Here is a 17943-nt window from a genome sequence, read left to right as displayed (position 1 = left end):
GGCGGCGGATCCGCCTTTGTGGGTGGGTCCAATGGAAGACCCGCTTGGGCCGGCAAGTAGTTAGCGGTCGGGCGGGTCTGCCGGTGTTGTAGCTGTGCCCTGGGTTCGTGGGAATAAGACGGCCCAGGGGAGGGTCTCCCTAGGCCTGGGAGGCTGTCTCAAGGCGTCTTAGGATCAGAAGCTGGGTCCTGAGCGGGGCAGGGCAGGCGCTGGAGCATCCTCCCGGCCCCCAGGTGGCCGGCTTCTGGTCCTGGTGGGCTGGGCGTGCGGTTACAACTCACGGCCGCTCAGTGCTGCAGAGAGGTGAAGACAGTGATTTCGGGTCCTGCTCAAGGACTCACTTTTGCTGCAGGAACCAGCATGTCGCCATCCCGTTCCCTGGAAGAAAGACGGCCAGCCAGAGGCTTGTTCTCTACCTGCCCCTCCGAACTACTTCACTCTGCCTTCACAGAGGGTCGGGCAGGGGTTAAGAGGGCCTTCCAGTGAGGTCCCTACTGGTGGATGAAAAACAACCTGATCCATCAGCCCCTGCCCCTGATCTTTGCTTGCTTGGAGCCCCAGGTTCTGTGACAGCTGCAGCTCCTCCCTCTGAGAGACTGGGCAGGACCCGGTCCAGTAGCAGCTGCTAGTGATAGCATGGCATTGTGTTACCTTGACCCCACTAGGCCTCAGTGGTCGGCAAACTCATTAGTCAACAGATCCAAATATCAACAGTAGAACGATTGAAATTTCTTTTGAGAGCCAAATTTTTTAAACTTAAACTTCTTCTAACGCCACTTCTTCAAAATAGACTCGCCCAGGCCGTGGTATTTTGTGGAAGAGCCACACTCAAGGGGCCAAGGAGCTGCATGTGGCTCGCGAGCCGCAGTTTGCCGACCACGGCGAGGCTCAGACCCTTGGTTTGCGGGCCTAGGGTACTCATCTCTGCTGGGGTTCTACAAAAGGGGTGATCACATTGCCCAAAACCCCTCTGGATGCTAGGGCTTACTTCATAACCATTCAGGACCCCCATGGTGCTCACTCTCACAGAAGATGATTCTCACCCCACAGCAGGCTGGAGGCTGTCCTGTAGTCAAGAGAAATCAGGAAAGGCCTGAGCTCTACTTCATTGGGGGGCATGGGTCCTACGAAAACAGCCTTGTCTTCTCTCCCCTCACCCAAATCCACTTGTTGCCCACCCCTCCCCAACCCCCACTCCCCGGGTTGTCACTTTTCTGGAGACTCGGTGCTCCATGGCTTTGCTCACACCCCATATTCTGCCTGGATGACTGCCCCTGTCATTTTTCAAGGGTTGTTCCCTGACTTCCTTGCCAGAAGGCGTCTCTCCTCCGAACCTCACAACTCTTCTCCATTTGTTCAGTGGGCAAAAACCAGGCATTTATCTGGACACTGCATTCTCATGAGGATACAGAGACTAGAAACGTATCATGCCTGCAAATCCCCCCAAGTTAGGTGCTGGTGGGGAGGAGATCGCTGATTAGCTGGTGGAGAGCAAGGGATGGTGTACTGTGTTGAGGGCACAGCCCTGGCTTGGCCAACTGTCACATTCCACTGGGATCCACTGCACAGTCACTCCTGCCTCACCAGCAAGAGCTCTGGTTTTGGTTCTATGTAGTTGTTGTCACTTGGGGCATTAGGAACTGTCCCCAGCTCCAGAGTCAGGAGTTTCAGAAAGGGGCATGTACCCAGCTCTGGGCAATGGGGCACCGGAAGCAGTCTACAGAAGGCAGGAGGGTGGATTTCTCCAGCCAGCCTGTGGGGATGTTCACCAGCTGGTGACCACAAGGGGACAAACCAGAGAACAAAGGCCAATATGATGAGAATCCAGAGCAGACAGAAAGAGCCTTGGTCTCTGATGATGTCTCTGAGCTCTAGAACTGGTCGGTCCTAAAATTGCCCTGCATTAATTATTTACTGTGTATCAAATTACTCCAAAATTTAGTGGGTTAGGACTGTGGGGTGACTCGAGTGGTCTGGCTCAGGGTCTTGGGGAATTGCAGTGGAAATGTTGGCCAGGACTGAAGTGAGCTGGAGGATTCCACTTGTAGGCTCACTCAGAGGAGGCCTCGGTTCTTGTCACGTGGAACTCCAGGAAGCTACTCTGGTTTCCTCACGTCAGGACAGCTGGTCTCTCCCAGAGCAGGTGATCCAAGGGACAGGAAAGGCAGAAGCCACACTGTTATGACCCACCTATGATGTCACACTCCTTTCTACAACATTCCATTCATTAGAAGTGGGTCACCAGTCCAGCCCACACCCAAGGGGAGGATGTCAAGGTCCACGTTTTCAGGGAAGAGCATCAGGAAATTTGTAGATGTATTTTTAGACCACTGTGTCCCCAAGGGGTGAGATGAGAGTGGCATGTGCAGGAGATGGATGGCAGGCAGTTTGAAAGCCTGTGGAGATGCTGAGGGTGTGGCAGTCCAGAGCTCTGACATGGTTCAGAGGTGGAACCTTCAGGGCTTTGAGTGATGGAGGCAGGTAGCACTGGCTTTAGGCTCCATCAGTTTAGGAAGTTCATGAGACTTAGTAAAAGGACAGTTTTTGTTTAGGAAAAGGGCTTGATGCAGACTTGGGTGAGAGACATTCTTGGTGAGAGACTGGTCTGAATTGCAGGGCACTTTCAGGCCCAGAAAACAGTGCAGGCCCCATGCCCCAACTCCCAGCAGCCACAGAACAGGGCCATTGTCCTGGGCCTGCAGGCAGGGGGGCACCTGCCCCTCTGAGCAAGGCCTTCTCTCTGGGATTTTCATGAAGGGCCAAGACAGGTGGGAGGCAGGCTCTGGCTTCAACATGGAGCTCCCCACCTCAGGAAGGCCCTGGGCCTGCAGGACCAGCTGCCAGCCCACACATCCTGGAGCTCACTCTGCCCTCTGAGCCCTGAGAGATGGTGGGTGGATTTCCTGATTGATCAAATGTCTACCCCAGCAGGTCCAGGAGGTGTCTAGAGCAGCTGCTGGGGAGCCTGGAATGCTCTGAAATCATCTGAGCAAGAATCACTGGAAACCTGGTCCTGCTGGTCAGGTGTCCAGATCACTGTCTGAGCCTCTGTCTCCTCATCTACAAACTTTGTGGTACAGAAGGTTCACAATGGTTGTGAGGATTAAGTGAGATGTGATGCAAAGTGTTTGCTGGTCCTGGGCTGTGGGGGATGGTCAGTGAAGGTCACGGTCCTGGATTGTGGGGAGTGGTCAGTGAAGGTCATGGTCCTGGACTGTGGGGGATGGTCAGTGACGGTCACGGTCCTGGACTGTGGGGGATGGTCAGTGAAGGTCATGATCCTGGACCTGGTCCTGGGCTGTGGGAGTGAGGGCCACACATCAGGATGTCTCAGCTGGGGTGGGGAGAGGAATTGGGGTCCTGGAAGCTTGGGTCTGTCCCCTTCCCCTGCCTTCAGAATTCTTGCATGTAGGACTGGAACAGGGACCATCTCAGTCTTAAGAGCAATCGTGGGCGGTTCTGCAGAAGTGAGGATTCCACCCCTGAGAGCTCAAAGGATCAAACTCATTTGAAACAATGAGACAGTGAGTTTGTATGATCCTCACACATCCCACAGGTCCCATTCTACAAATGGAACCTCAAAGGGAGGAGAGGGCAGCCTAGCACAATAGGACACCAGCATTCCCAAACCAGGCAGACCTGTTCACTTTGCTTATTGCTGTGGGAGAAGTGGATTCTGTTGGGGTCATGTTTTAGATTAAGTTTCAGGTTGGTTTTTTTTAAACCCCATTATAAAAACAATATGGAAGCAGTTAAGTCTGTTGAGATCTCACTTCCAGGTGTATCCTCTTGGTTCAAATAAATTTTTATAAAGATTAAAAAAATACATGCTCCTTATAGGATTCCCCCCCGTCCCCCCCCCCCCCCCACACACACACACTATTGCTCCCAATGGTCATATGTTAAGTTATATTACAAACACAATGCAGGTAATCCCCACAGTTGACTCCCATCCTTGAAGTGAGCTCAAGTCAGATGTAGGCTGCCCTGTGTGTCATGGATGCTGTTGTAGTCACTGCAGACTGGAATCTTTTCCCCTCTGCTTACCCATTTATTTTTGAACAAAGAGGCTTGTCTGGGGTGGGTGGTAGTAATCTCTTTAGCACCCTGCCCCAATCCCATTAAAGCCCCTCTGAGGTGCTGTACTGGGCTGGGGTGCTATCAACAGCCTGGCCAAGCCCCACATTTAGCAATCACTTCCCTGCTCAGTTCTCCCTGTGTGTGGCCAGGTGACTATTTAGAGATGTCAACCAATGGTCCTTGGTGCCAATTTAATGTTGACAAGAATCCCTAGTTTGGAGTGCAATGAAGAAGGGAACTTTGTTCAGTGCAAGATAGCTCTGTGCATGGCTATGAAGACAGCATGGTTGTGAGGTAGCCTTGGGGTCAGGACCCTCTCTGGCTAAATAGCTGTGCCGTGCTCCTTGTGGGTCTGCTCTGCTCTGGTGAGAAATCTCTAGTGTTTTAGGGGGAAATTCAACCTTCAGTGGAAATTAAAAGTTCCCTCTGTGGCCCTCGCCAGTGTGGCTCAGTTGGTTGGTGTCATCCGGTGCACTGAAAGGTTGCTGGTTCGATTCCGGGTCAGGGCACATGCCCGGTTATGGGCTGGGTCTCTGGGTGGGGAGCATGCAGGAGATAGGCAATTGATGCTCTGCTCTCACATCTACTTTTCTGTTTCTCTCTCCTCCCTTTCTTTCTTAAAAAAAAAAATAATAATAATAATAATAAAAAAATAAAGTGACCTCTCTGAGCCATAGGGGAGCTGGCTTATACCAACACAAGTCCCCACCTCTGGTTCCCGAGTGTTCTATCCTCATGCATATGAGGACTCCAATTTTTTGTGATTCAATTGCCCCAAAAGGCACTATCCTGATTGATCAAAATGGAGCTGCTCTGATTGGTCAGTATAGAAGCTGATGGGGATATTGCTGTGCAGTTCTGATTGGATTGGGAAAGCCTCAGTCCTGTTGGTTGAAATAGGATTCCAGGAACTCCTCTATAAGGGCTGGCTCAGATGGCAGACATGGTGCAGGCAAACAGTTCAGTGCAAACGCAGGTAGTTGAGTGCAGGCTGCTCCCTGAAGTGCAGTTTTCATGTGAGGCCTCAGTTTAGAAATGGTCGCTAGGCTCGTTTTTTGTTTGTTTGTTTTAAATTTGAGCCCAGTCAGTGACCAGGAGCCCTTCTTAGTAGGCATCTTCTTTCTCAGGGTCCACAGAGAGAAAGTAGGAAAAATGCATAGCCTTAAGAGCTAACATCATTCTTCTAAACAAAGGAAAGTCTGTGTCAGGAAAACACCTTGATGGGTATGTGAGTTGCCCAGGGCATGGCTGCTACAGGTGTCTCAGCCTGGATGTGGAGGTGTAAGAGGGTAGGGGAGGCAGTCAGTGGCTAAAGAAATGAGGCTGGGGTCCAGGTGGGTGAGGGCCAACAGAGAGTCACCTGGGTGTGGAATGAGGATATGCCGAGAGTAAGGATGCCTTGATCTTTCTGAATATTTTCATGTGGCTTTTTCTGTCTCCCTTTGACTCTCAGGTCTTCAGTAAATCCTCTGACAACTGCCTGTATACGTTCCCCTTTCAAAGCCCCCTTGCTAACTCTAGCATTTGTCTTGCTATTCCAGCCCATGCATCCAGACTTCATTGTGACCATTTACTGACTTTTCATTTTTAATAATTACCCCTTAAAACATTTCAAGGTCTCTGGCAGGTTCCTTTACACTCCCTTTGTTTCACCAATGCCTATCCCTGTCCCATGGCTTATTTCCAGCCCCCTTGTGTGGCTGAGATTTTAACGCCCTGAATTGTAAAGTCCTCTTCTGATTCCTTGGCTGGCTGGCTACTCAGCTGGTTTGGTGTGTTGAGTGACTCTCCTTCTCATACTTCATTGATTCTCCCATGTGAGTCGCATCTTTAGGTCAGAAGTTCCCAGAAGTTCTGCCCAAGGCATCTGGCCTAGAACAGGGGGACTTACACTAGTTAAGAGCTGGGGGTGGTGGTGGGAGAGAAGTACCCCAGGGATGAGCCTGGACTGCACAAGACATGGCCTGGGACACAAAACCTTATCTGGACCCTTGGACCCAGAGAGGCTGTGGGCAGTGCAGGCTCTACATGCAAATTGCATCTCCCTCACCCTTCCTCAGGCTTCAACCCTCCATCCTGCCTTGTGGAAGTCCTCTTGTCTAGGTCCCACCTTCCTTGGCCCCAGCAGATCTGATGTTCACACACACTCCCCTCTTCCAGCTCCATCGACACCACCCTCCTACTGCCTCAGTACTCCATTCTCTGTCCCGCAATGTATGTGGTGGGAGTGGTTGCAAGAGGCCAGTGTGAACAGAAGGGGTGCATGGTCCCCACGTGTCCAATCACCAGTGTGAGCCCCTTGTTTATCTGTGGTAAGGTGCCTGGAATGTTTGAGATGTACTATCATCCCTCCGCATGGCTCCCTGAGGACCCAGTGCCAGGAAGCCCCTACCCCATTGCTGGCCTGAAGTGAACAATAGCAAAAGTGAGAAATAAACCTGTTAGGTTGAAATCTTGGTATTTCAGAGTTGTCTGTTGCTGGAGTGTACTTTAGCCTATGTGGTATAGAAAGCACCCCCTTGCCCTGACCGGTTTAGCTCAGTGGATAGAGCATTAGCCTGCGGACTGAAGGGTCCCAGGTTCTATTCCAGTCAAGGGCATGTACCTTGGTGCGGGCACATCCCCAGTAGGGGGTGTGCAGGAGGCAGCTGATTGATGTTTCTTCTCTCTCATTGATGTTTCTAACTCTCTATCCCTCCCCCTTCCTCTCTGTAAAAAATCAATAAAGTGTATTTAAAAATATATATTAAAAAAAAAACTAAGAAAGCACACCCTCTACTCTAACAACACCCAGGATGTGTGCTGCTGGCTTGGGGGCTGGCTGAAAGCAGGAATGTTGCAGCCAAGGAACATGTGGGAAAACAGCTGTGATGGCTCATGAGACCGATGACGTCCTAAATAACTTGGTCTAGTGAAGAGGTTGAGAAACATCAGCACGTGTTGATCACAGGCTGCATTGAGAAGATACTGCTAAGAAAAGATGATCGGGAAAGTATTCTGGGTTTGCAAGCTGGGAGGAAAGGAATTGAGAAAAGCTAGGGATGCAGGGACACCTGGGCTAAGAGCACCCTGCTGGCCCCAGAGGGCAAATCAAGGTCCAGGACATCAAGGATATGGGTGTGGTCACTTCTGTTATGACAGCTGAGAGCTGCTTCTGAGCTTTCCAAAGTCCTTAGAGGCTGGCAGGGTAGAGCCCCTCTCAGCACTGACCAACCAGGAGGGCTGCGGGCCCATGGAACTGGAACCAAGCATGTGTTGAGGCCACCGCTTTCTGAGAGCTTAACTGCCAAAGACACTCAGAGCCAGGACTGAAAGTTTGGGACTCAAGACTTGCACACAGCCTTGGCAGGGAAGGGGCTGAGAAGCAGCGCAACCCCCAAGGAGGGCTTCTTGGCCAGTGCCATGTTCAGGAGGCCAAGACGACAGGATGAGGATGGACCCCTGAGGGTGGAGCCAAGGCCCCAGAGCTGCCCATTCCCAGGACAGGGTCCCTTGCAGCACCTGCCTGGCAGGGCAGGGACTGCTAGGCACCTTCTGTGTCCTCCTTCCCCAGGTTGTTGTTGCAGTGGCCTGGTCCCCGTTCCCTGTAGGGAGAGTGAATGGCCTTGGGTTGAGTGAAGCTCCACCAGGCCCTGGTGCAAGGCTGGCACATGGACCCCCATTCCTGGAGACTACCCAAGACCCTGGGTATGGGCTTGACGGGGGGTGGGGGGGCACCTCCTGGGGAAGGGAGGTCTGAAGTACAGGGAAAAGTCAATGGGATATTTGGTGACCTGGGGGCTGGATGTGGTGACACCAGGGTTACTGGCCTGCCATTTCTGGTCCCACCATGTCCTGGCCCCTTGTAAAAAGGGAAGCTCTGGGCCTGGGTCTGGCCCGTGGGCTGGGTAACATGTCACTTTGGACCAGAGCATGTAATCCTGGCATGAGACCCGTAACCAGACAGCATAGCTGCTCTGTTGGCCTGAGCCCAGCCGCCACCCTGTAAACTCTGGCTGCATCATGGCCATAGCCCACAGCTCAGCCATTCTTTTGGGGACGGCCTAAGTGGGAGTCCCCAACCTTAGTCCCTCTTCTGAGCCCCCTGTGTACCACAGCCTCTTCAGGACCTACTCTAGTGGCCGTCACAACCCTGCCCCACCCTATCTCGCTCCTCTGAGATGAAACACCCCACCACTCCTCTCTTCCTTTTACTCCCTTTGGGGTGGGGAACCACCGCTGAGAAAGGCCCAAAAAGTGGTGACAAGTGGCCTACCTTTGCTTTGGTGTCTGAGGGTCCAACGGGGGGCCCCAGAGGCCTGGCCTAGGAGTTGGGAAGGCTGGTTCTTAGAGCCCAGAGGCTGCAGGGCAGAGTCAGATGGCCGGGAGTGGCTGGAGTGCAGAGGAAGACCCTCAGCCCCATCCAGCATCCTCCTGCCTCTGGCTAGGGGCCTGTGTCTGAGGATGGGCTTCGACCAGCTCCTGACCTCACCCTAGGGCACTCAGGCACGTGCAAAGGACAAAGGTTGGGATGAACAAGCTGGAAGGTCATTTTCAGAGTGGAGGTTTAATGGGATATCACGGTGACCCTGTCACAGCAGTCTTCTGGGTGGCCCAGCTCTGAGCGTGGGGTCCCCAGGCCTCTCCCAGCATGGTGGGCCTAAAAAGAGCACCAGCACCACCTGCTACCTTACCTTCGGGCACAGCTGCACCAGCCCAGCAGCCACTAGACATCCTGTCCCACATCCCCTGGGGCCCGGGACCCCATGTTCCCTGAGGGACTAAGGCTTTCCAGGGGCCCTTCCCCAGGGATGTGCATTCTCTCCTCGGTGTCCCCTGCCCCCACACTGAGGGTGTGTCTGCATCCTCGACCCTCTGCCAGGGACCAACCGAGGCTGCTCACCCCAGGTTCGGGGTGCAGGGCTCTGTGGGAGGCATGCTGTGGAGACAGCACAGCTCAGGTCTCCCAGCAGACATAAGGCACAGTGTGGTGGTCACTATGGGATGGTGGGGCCCTCACCCCAGGGGCAGAGCCCGGCAGTCAGTGTTGAGACAGAAGGACGTGGCGTGTACTGGCTGCTCTGGGGCCTGCAGTGCAAGAGAGCTGGGGGGCCATGACCACGGGCCTCGGCTGGCCACGAGGAAGTCCCTGGGAGAAGCCACAGGAGGGGCATGTGTGGGCCCAGGCAGAGCTCGTGGCCAGAGCCGATGTGCAGTCATGGCAGGCCTGGGCCACAGAAGGCACAATTGTGGTGTCTGGGAGGTCTGGGCTAAGCAGACACGTTGACGTCCCTGAGAGCGATGGCGCTGCTGGGGGCCTCGTCCCCGAGCAGCAGGGCAGGCGTGTCCACGTCCCCCTCGGCTTCTGCTCCAGTACCACCCTGCTCTGCACCGGGATCTGCGCTGGGGCCCAGGCCCTGGGTCAGGATCTGCTGGATGGTCCTGCGTAGGTTGGGGTGCAGCCGGCCCTGTGTCTGGTAGAAGACTTCCAGCGCAAAGGACTTGAGGGCACCAGTGCAGAGGTCCTCATACAGCGGGATGGTGTACATGCGGGACATCTGGGTGGGAGGACATGGGTCACACTGGCTGCTCTCCTGCCTCTCTGCCAGCTCACTTGCCCTGGGCCCAGACTCTCAGTGCCAAAGGGAGGGCCCGTTAGCCTCTCACCCCCACTACAGGCCTTCTGCAGAGGGAGCTTGGGCTGGGGGCACTGATGGGACAGGGCAGAGAGGCCCCTGTAGGCCTGGAACCGTTAGGCCTCTGAGAAGCTCAGATGCCCCTGGTGCCTAGGCTAGGAGCCCAAATGCCCATAGGCCAGGACCAAGTGGGCCTAGACCTCCAGACTGCTCCCAGCTTGTCCCCTCCAGACACGGCCTCCCAAAGACTGGGGGGTGGGGGTGGGGGTCTAGACTCTTCTCATGTGGTACCCACCCCACTGCCACCTCAGATGCCAAGTCTTCCACACCCCGTTCTCTGGGATGCCCAGCCTGAGCAGCCAGACCAGAGGGTCAGGTGAGGCAGTGGGGGTAGGAGAGGCAGGGCCCCATGCAGGTGACCACACCTGGCTCTCGAGGAAGCGCCGGACCCGGTGGAGGTCAGGGTAGTAGTCGTTTCGGACTACGATCTGCAGCCAGCGGATGCGGATCTCAGCGTTCATGGAGTCCAGCAGGGAGGAGTAGCATTTGGACAGGCTCATCACCACCTCTGCGGGGCCAAGGGCAGGTCAAGGTTGGCAGGCACACCCCTCCCCAGCCACCCCAGCAGCTCCAGGACCCACCCTGGGGCAGCGGGGACCCATCCAGCAGCCTGTCCAGGAAGAGTGCCGTCTGGAAGGTCCTCCACTTGGAGATGTCGATGGCGCTGGCTGAGGCAGCTGCCTGCTCCAGGGGCTCCGCGGTCCATAGCCGGAAGAGGGCCTCCACGGGCCGGGTTAGGCTGGATCCCTGAGACAGGTCTGGCTCGGCCAGCGGCGGCCCCGTGGCATTGAGCCAGCGCTCAAACTCCAGCCCTGCAGGGAGGTGTGATCCTGGGGTCCCCACTGGGCTGGAAGGGGCCATCCAAGGCCTTCCCAGGAGTCCCCAGACCATGGGGGTATCCCTAAGCATGATTACTCCAGGGCCCAGAAGGCCCCAAGGCAGGGACAGTGTGGGGAGGCTGGGGTCAGCGCTAGCACCTGCCACTTCAAACCACCAGATTGGCTTCTGTCAAGGGGGCATAGGGAGGCCAGAAGGCTCCAGCTGATGAGTAAGGGACTCCAGTCCCCCCTGCTTTTCCTGGGTACAAGACAATGGGGCACTTAAAACCCCATTTTAGCACTGAGGGGTAGAGGTCTGTGTACCATGCTGATAAAGCGACATTCCTGCTTTAAAGCCCTGGTACTGGCAGCTGTGGGGGCAGGCTCTGCCCACCCCCACCTCTAAAAACCCTTGGTACACTTAACAAACCTTCCAAAACAGGTTCACCCCACCCAGAATGCCCATCCACACCTCACTGCCCCCCAGCAAATCTTGGCCTCTCCTATACCTCAGACCCCTCCTTTAATCTCTAAACTCTCATACCCCCAGGGATACCCTCATGGGTGTCAAGCAGGCCAGTGGGCTTCAGTGAGCTCTGAGGCAAACCTCCCTTCACCCTGCCAACTGTGCCCCAGGCCCTTTGCACACACTGTTTTCATGGCCCCCTTCTGAGACTGCCTAAATAGGTCGGTTTGGCCCAAGTGCCACCTCTTCCTGGAAGCCCCCTGGGCTCCACCAGGCTGGGAAGCACACCCTCCTCTCTGTTTCCATGGCCTCCCCGCCTGAGGTTCACACTGTCCAGGGAGGATGTCTGAAGGAAGGATGGATGAACCTGTGGGACTTTCTCCAGGAATAAGTGGCATCCTGTGCAGGTGAGGTCCCCAACCCCCCTCACACTAGCATTCCCCTAGTGGGCTGGCCTCACCTGCCCGGCAGTCTACACTCTGCTCCTTCAGCTCCGGGAAGAAGCTCAGAAAAGAGTCCAGAAGATCCTGGGCTACCACACTGGTAAACTTGTACTTCTCCACGTAGGCCTGTGAGGGTGGGACAGAGCTCAGCAGGCCTGGGGACTGGGCAGGGACAGGGGCAGGAAGGACAGGACCTGTCCAGGATGGGGTTACTCACTCGAAGGAAGTCATCAAAGCGTTGGGGGTCCCCACAAAGCTGGGACAGGTAGTAGACAAAGCAGTAGCCCTTCTCGTAGGTGAACAGGTTCATGAGGTGGCTGGGGTTCACCCCTGAAACAATACTGGTGCTAGGTCATGCCCCCTTTCTATGTTCCAGGGAACAGGCAGGGGTGGTCAGGTGAGTAGAGCAAGAAGGGCCAAGGGCCACTGTTCCACATGAGTCCAGATGCCTTGATAGGGGGAGGGCCCACCTTAGTAGGCACAGTGACAAGTGCTCAGAGCCCATGAGAGGCAGCGATAGGCTGAGGGAGCCTCGGGAGGCATTCTTGGGGCTGGGTCACCTGGCTTGGCATTTGCAGGGACTCAGCCATGGTGGGAATAGAGCAAGCATAGGGCGGGAGAGAAGGCTGTGGGGTGACATCTGCAGAGCCTGGAGTAGGGCCTGGAGGGAGTGGGTACCTGGCTCCAGCTTGACTTGCAGCTTGCTGACTGGGCTGTCCTCTCCGAGGAGTTTCATCTGCCTGTGCAGGGCATCCAGGCGGAAGGCCGTCTCCAGACAGGTGAAAGCGGCACCTGGATGGTCACAGAGGCAGGGGAGGCGGGAGGAGAGGGGGCAGGCCTGAGCACAGAGCCTTGTGGAGCTGACCTAAGGCCACCTCCCTGGACACACCACAGCAGGGGCCTGCACTGTCAGCCCCTCCGCAGTGCCTGGGACAGCCCTGGTGGTGCCAGCCAGAGCGAGTCCAGAGCAGAGCCCTCACCTCCCGTCCCCTGCCCCTGGGCTGGCCGCAGGCAGTACCATAGGTCTCGGTGGTGATGCGGCGCTGGGCATAGGTGGCCAGGCCTTCACTCAGCCACATCTCTTCCCAGGTGGCATTGGTAACGGCATTGCCAAACCAGCTGTGGGCCACCTCGTGGATGACATCAATGACCAGGAACTCGTCACACTCCAGGATGGAGGAGATGACAAAGGTGAGGCAGGGGTTCTCCATGGCCACGATGGGGAAGGAGGGGGGAAGGAAGACGATGTCGTACCTGCCCCAGGAGGGAAGGTAAGCCAGTGACCATGAGAGGGTTGGGGACCTGGGTGGTGAGTGTCACTTCCTTCCCAGAAGGCCAGACATGCTCCTGGGTAGGATGTGGATTTGCCCTCTGACCCCTCTTGTGGCCTGCCAGGGCTCCCAGGTGCTCCAGGACATACCTGCCCCACATATACGGCCCATACAGCCGCTCGGCCGCACTCAGCCACTGCTCCACCACGCCTGACAGCTTGCTGGTGGCCATGGACAGGAGGCACGGTTCGGCCCACACACGGCTCCTATCACAGCAGGGAGAGCATGGGCTGAGGCTCACTCTGCCCTGCTCACCCCACCAGCCCCTCCCTCTGCTTTTGGGCTCAAGTACAACCTGACTGAAGGCCAGCCCGCTCCTACCCACCCTCGCCCCTTGCCTCACTGGAAAGCCACCACGCAGGCTAGGCCCTCTTGTGGTAGGGGCCAAGCCAAACATGGAGGGGCTGCTTGGTTCCTTTTATCTCTAAGTAAAAGGAACCTGTGTGGGCTTGAGAAGGATGCCCGGTGGTCAGGGGCCAGGCTGCCAGGTCTGGGGGTATGTGGGGTGAGAGGAGCCTGGCAGGAATGGCCCCAGGCCATGGCAACGAGGCAGGGCTGGTCTCCACAGTGTTGGGTCTGACGCAGGCCGCACACCCAGCTTGTGGTGGGATCTCCCCAAGGCCAGGGACCCAGGTAGCAGCAGCAGCTGCTGCAGGAAGCAAGACTCAAGAGACTCTACCTGGGCCCAATGTCTGCCGGCTGCAGGTCCCCGGCCACCAGGGCCACGAGGTAGGCGGGAACAGGGTGCTCCATGTGGAAGTGGTAGACGCCCTCCTCCTCCACGTAGGTGCTCTTTGTGGCACTCATCAACACCTGCACCCCCGACGGGGCCTGCACATGGGAGGCCCCACCCATCAGGGCACCTACAACTCAGATCAGGCACCCCAAGTCCCCAATAGAAAATCCTACAACCCAGGTCGGAAAAACCCATATTCATGTAGGAACCCCACATTCCCTCAATAGGGCACACCACAACTGAGGTTAGGGAGCCCAGTGTACTTATGAGGAACCCCATGCCCTCTGTCAGGGTACCCACAAACTGGGTCAGAGAGCCCCACACCTGTCAGGGAGCCCATCACCCCATCAGAGAACCCCCATGCTAAGCTCCTTGTCTGCAAACCTCTTGCCCCCCTGAGGAGGGGCTGCCACCCGCAGGCCCAGGAGCCCTGTCCCCTACCATGGGACCTGCAAGTCCATCTGAGCCTCCTTCTCAGGGTTCTTTGCTCATTCCAGGACTAGGACCCCAATCATCAAATAGCCCTCTCCCTGGAGAGCAACCCTCCCCCCGCCCCCCCCAGTGAGAAGGGTGGGGTCCTTCTAGGAAGATGATCCCACTGGGCCTGGGTGGATTGAGAGGCCAGGTGGGTAGGTGTTGACCTTGACTACGGCTGAGTAGGTACACTTGACAGCGGGTGTGTCAAAGCAGGGGAAGAAGGAACGGTTGCAGACAGAGTGGCCTTGGGTGAAGACGAAGGGCTTGGCACTGCCGTAGGTCAGCTCGGGGTCCAGCCACCAGATCTGCAGACAGGCGGCAGGCAGGGCATCAGTATATGCCCTCCCCACCACAGTGGGCCCAAACCTGCTGTCCTGCTCAGGCTTCTAGGCCCGGAGCCTCTGGAGGAAGGACACAGGGGGCTGGGAGGCAGTGGGTGGCCTAACCAGGCTCACCCAGGGCCAACAGCCACTCCAGTCATTACCAGGCAGGGGGACATGCATCCAGAAGCCAGCCTGTGCCCCTCATTCCAGCCTCCAAAGGGAAACCAAGTCCAAATTCTCACAGACTGGCTGGCAACAAATCTGGTCTCGGCCCGGAAAGGGAGTCAGGACATAGAAACAGCTTCCTGATGATTCCCACACGAGCAAGCACAACAAGCTTGGGGTCGCCCCTGGGAATGGGATCAGCCAGAAGGGAACCCCCACAGGAAGATAAGCTCCAGACCAGGGGACAGTGGGCAGTAAGCTAAGGCCAGGCACTCTAAGAGGACAGGCAGGACAGAAGTGGCCATGGGAAGGGCCAATGGGGCCCGTGCCTGGAGCACTATGGACAGATCCCACAGCAGCTTGTGAGAGGCTGTCTTCTCTGCAGACCCCTGCCAATGTTCACAGACATCTTCAAATCTCCCTTTAGCTGTGTCTCTGTCCCTTCACCACAGAGAGCCTGCAGCAGTAACTTGCTGATCCCCATGGCTGCCCCATTGGTTACGGAGCCCTGTCTTGAGAGCCTGTTAAAACATGCAGACTCCTGGGCCCCGCCCCAGAAGATTCCCGCTGGGACCCAGGAATTTGCATTAAGGAGATGCTTTCCAGTGGAACATACTGCAGGCAGCCCAGCCCTCTGTCCACCCTGGAGACAGGCTCCATTAGTCCCCCAAACTCCCTTCAACCCTACCACCACAGCCTCTCATGGACCCCTCCCCTCCCCTGTAGCCCTCCTTGGGCTCTACCCAGCTCAGACCTCCTGTCCCCACTGCCCACATCCACCTCTCAGCCCAGTGGGCACTGCTCACTCCTCAGCCTCAGAGACCAATGGGTTCCACAGTCCTCCCTGGAAGTCACGGGCTGGGGCAGATACCCAGGCAGGCAGGACCCCACCCCAGAGGGGGCCACAAACTCCTAGGGTGCACAGGGCCAGGGAGCAGAGGTGTAGGTGCTGACAGGCTGGAGAAGGATCAGGCCCAAGGGCTCCAGACACCACACGGCAGGAAGAGAGTCACTCTTGCTGGTGGGTTGGTGGGGTTCAGGAATGGGGTACAAGGAGCATGGGACCCAGAGTCTGCAGCACCCCAAACTGCCTCCCAGGGAGCTGCATCTTAACTTGGCACAAGGACAAGCTTAGGGATTCAGGCCCTGAGCCCTGGGGCATTCACACATGATGGTGGGAATTGAGGACAGACATCAAAACTCTGTCCTCCACAAGTAGACTAGTTCATGGGCCAGGTCCCTTGTGCTCCAGCCCACAGCCCCAGAGGTGCGCAGACTGTGGGGACCATGCTGCCCCTCCTATCTGAGCGCTCACCCAAGGGCCCCACAGCAAGCCATAGAAAGCCCAGGGACAACAGCCACCCTTGCTGGCCTGGTTCCACCCCCACTGGGCTGTTGAGGGCCCTGATTCCACTACTCAGTTGGCCACGGTCTTGGGTGAACCAGACACACGGGCTCCAAGTTCACATAACAAGGTCAGAGAGGAGCACATCCCTCTAGTTCTCACTGCTGTGCTGGGGGACATATCTGTCTGAGCCCCAGACTACCCCAGCAGGCAGCAGGGGCCATCCTAGTCACCGGTGGCCAGCACACCCGAGAGAGCTCAGGGAAGGAGGGGAGGTGGCAGGGCCTACTAAGTGCTCCTGGGAATCATGCAGGAAGCCCAAAGTTATGTGTCTGGTCCAGGGCCTTTCTGTCCAGATGTCACCTTGGTGGCTACTGGCCCAATGCCTGAACACCACCTGTTCATCATTCTGTCCTTTTGCATGCCATGGGCAATAACAAACGGAACATCCCGGGGCCTTCCAGAGCTGTGTGCATGTTGTGTGTGTGTGTGTGTGTGTGTGTGTGTGTGTGTGTGTGTGTGTGGAGGGGGGTGGTGTCACATGTGTGCTGTCCACTTGGGAGCCCAGGACCTTCTAGCTTTTCTGGCAGAGCTTCTGGGGCAGTGGGAGCTCTGTGCCCAAGTCCTGCAGAGCTTACATGTGTATGTTGGGGACATAGGGCCACTCCACCACAGCATCCTGCCAGGAGGCCCAAAGCATTAGAGCCAACCTGGTCCTCAGCCTCCTGTTCCACCAGGTCTGCCCCTCATGCCACCTCCAGAAAACAGACCTGGTGTCCATAAGTCCTCAGAAGGCCCAGGTCACACGGAGGCCCTTCCACATCTGACACCCCTGGTCCGCCCCTCAGTGCTAGGCTCCAGCAGATTCATGGCTTGGCAAATGCTGCCCTGTCTCTAGGCAGGGCCTGTCCCTACACAACTGAAAGGAGAGGCCTCCCTTGGTGGCATGCTGTTACTGGGCCAGCACTTGGGCTCTCTGTCCAAACCCCCTAAGGACTCTCCAGGCACCAGCTGGGAATCAGTGAGGGCACCTGTACAGGATTCCAAGACCAGGTTGGGAAGTGCCAGATGAGAGGCCAGTGCCCCTCTGGGGCCAGTCTGTTCCTGCCTCCCTGCAGGTGCCCCAGCCTCATGTCCTGTAACCTGGCAGAGCGGGAAGAGGCTGCCTGGAGACGACCCCACGACCTGCCCACCGCCCCGGGCCCACCCGGTCGGGACTCACGGCAGGGGCGTCGGTCGAGGTGTAGCGGAGGATGACCTGGAAGGGCTGGTGCGCCTCCAGCTCAGGCGGCAGCGTGACGGTGAGAGAGGAACCATAGTCGGTGAATGGGTCCACCCTGAAGGCCAGCGGGCCACAGGAGGGCTCGGCTCCGGGCCCCTCGGGGAAGGCGGGCAGCGGGGGCGCGGACCCGGGTCCGGGGGTAGCGAAAGCAAAGGCGCAGGGCGGCTCGGCGGCGGTGGCGGCGTTGGGGGCGCGGCGGAAGGCGGCCGAGTGCAGGCGCAGGGCCGGGTGCGTGTCGAGCACGAGCGCGCGGGGCGCGGGCCTCAGCGCGCACAGCTCGAGCACCAGGCAACCGGCCAGCTCGCGCGCCTCGGGCCGCAGCTCCAGGCCCAGCTGCAGGTGGCGGAGGCGGAAGAGCTGCGCGCTGGAGGCCGAGGCCACGTCCAGGGCGGGCGGCGGCTCCGGCGGCGGGCGGGCGGGTGCGACCTCGGCGCCGGGCGCCTTGCGGCAGCAGCACTGCGCCGCCATGCCGCCACCCTAAGTGAAATCCATGGGCGGCTCCGCGCCGGGCCGCGGGGAGCCGGCGAAGGGTGCCGGGCGGCGGCAGCGGCGGCGGCCGGGCGCAGGCACAACAGGAAGTCGTGCCGGGAGCCGCCCGGCCCGGCCCCGCGCCGTGCGCCGCCCCGCTCTGGCTCCGCTTGGCCGCCGCCGGGGGCGCTGTGCGCGGGGGACCCGGTAGCCGGGGACGCTGTGAGCGGGGTACCCGGTGGCCGGGCGCGCTGTGTGTGTAGGGGGGAGAACGGCGAGCGGGAGGCGCTATTCACGGGTGTCCTGGGCGCTTTGCGCTGTGCGCAGGTGGTCC

The 17943-nt window shown here is 57.6% G+C and overlaps 1 protein-coding gene across 2 annotated transcripts; it reads right to left on the bottom strand.

Annotated features, from left to right (window-relative positions):
* Positions 1 to 8606: 8606 nt before the first annotated feature.
* Positions 8607 to 17777, bottom strand: RNPEPL1 (arginyl aminopeptidase like 1). Of its 2 annotated transcripts, XM_080670720.1 has the most exons (11): positions 17082 to 17777; positions 14191 to 14331; positions 13493 to 13644; positions 12903 to 13019; positions 12501 to 12736; positions 12161 to 12274; positions 11700 to 11812; positions 11500 to 11608; positions 10337 to 10567; positions 10121 to 10263; positions 8607 to 9617 (listed from the first exon to the last, which is right to left on the bottom strand). In XM_080670720.1, the coding sequence occupies exons 1-11, from the start codon at positions 17607 to 17609 to the stop codon at positions 9330 to 9332; spliced, it is 2172 nt and encodes a 723-aa protein (XP_080526846.1). In that variant the 5' UTR covers positions 17610 to 17777; the 3' UTR covers positions 8607 to 9329. The 2 variants fall into 2 exon arrangements, with proteins under 2 accessions (XP_080526846.1, XP_080526847.1); XM_080670721.1 differs by lacking the exon at positions 10337 to 10567 and having other exon boundaries at positions 17082 to 17727.
* Between the last annotated feature and the right edge of the window lie 166 nt (positions 17778 to 17943).

This window comes from Plecotus auritus, assembly GCF_963455305.1.
Source record: "Plecotus auritus genome assembly, chromosome: 5".
Taxonomy (NCBI): domain Eukaryota; kingdom Metazoa; phylum Chordata; class Mammalia; order Chiroptera; family Vespertilionidae; genus Plecotus; species Plecotus auritus.
This window is presented reverse-complemented; position numbering and strand designations above follow the sequence as displayed.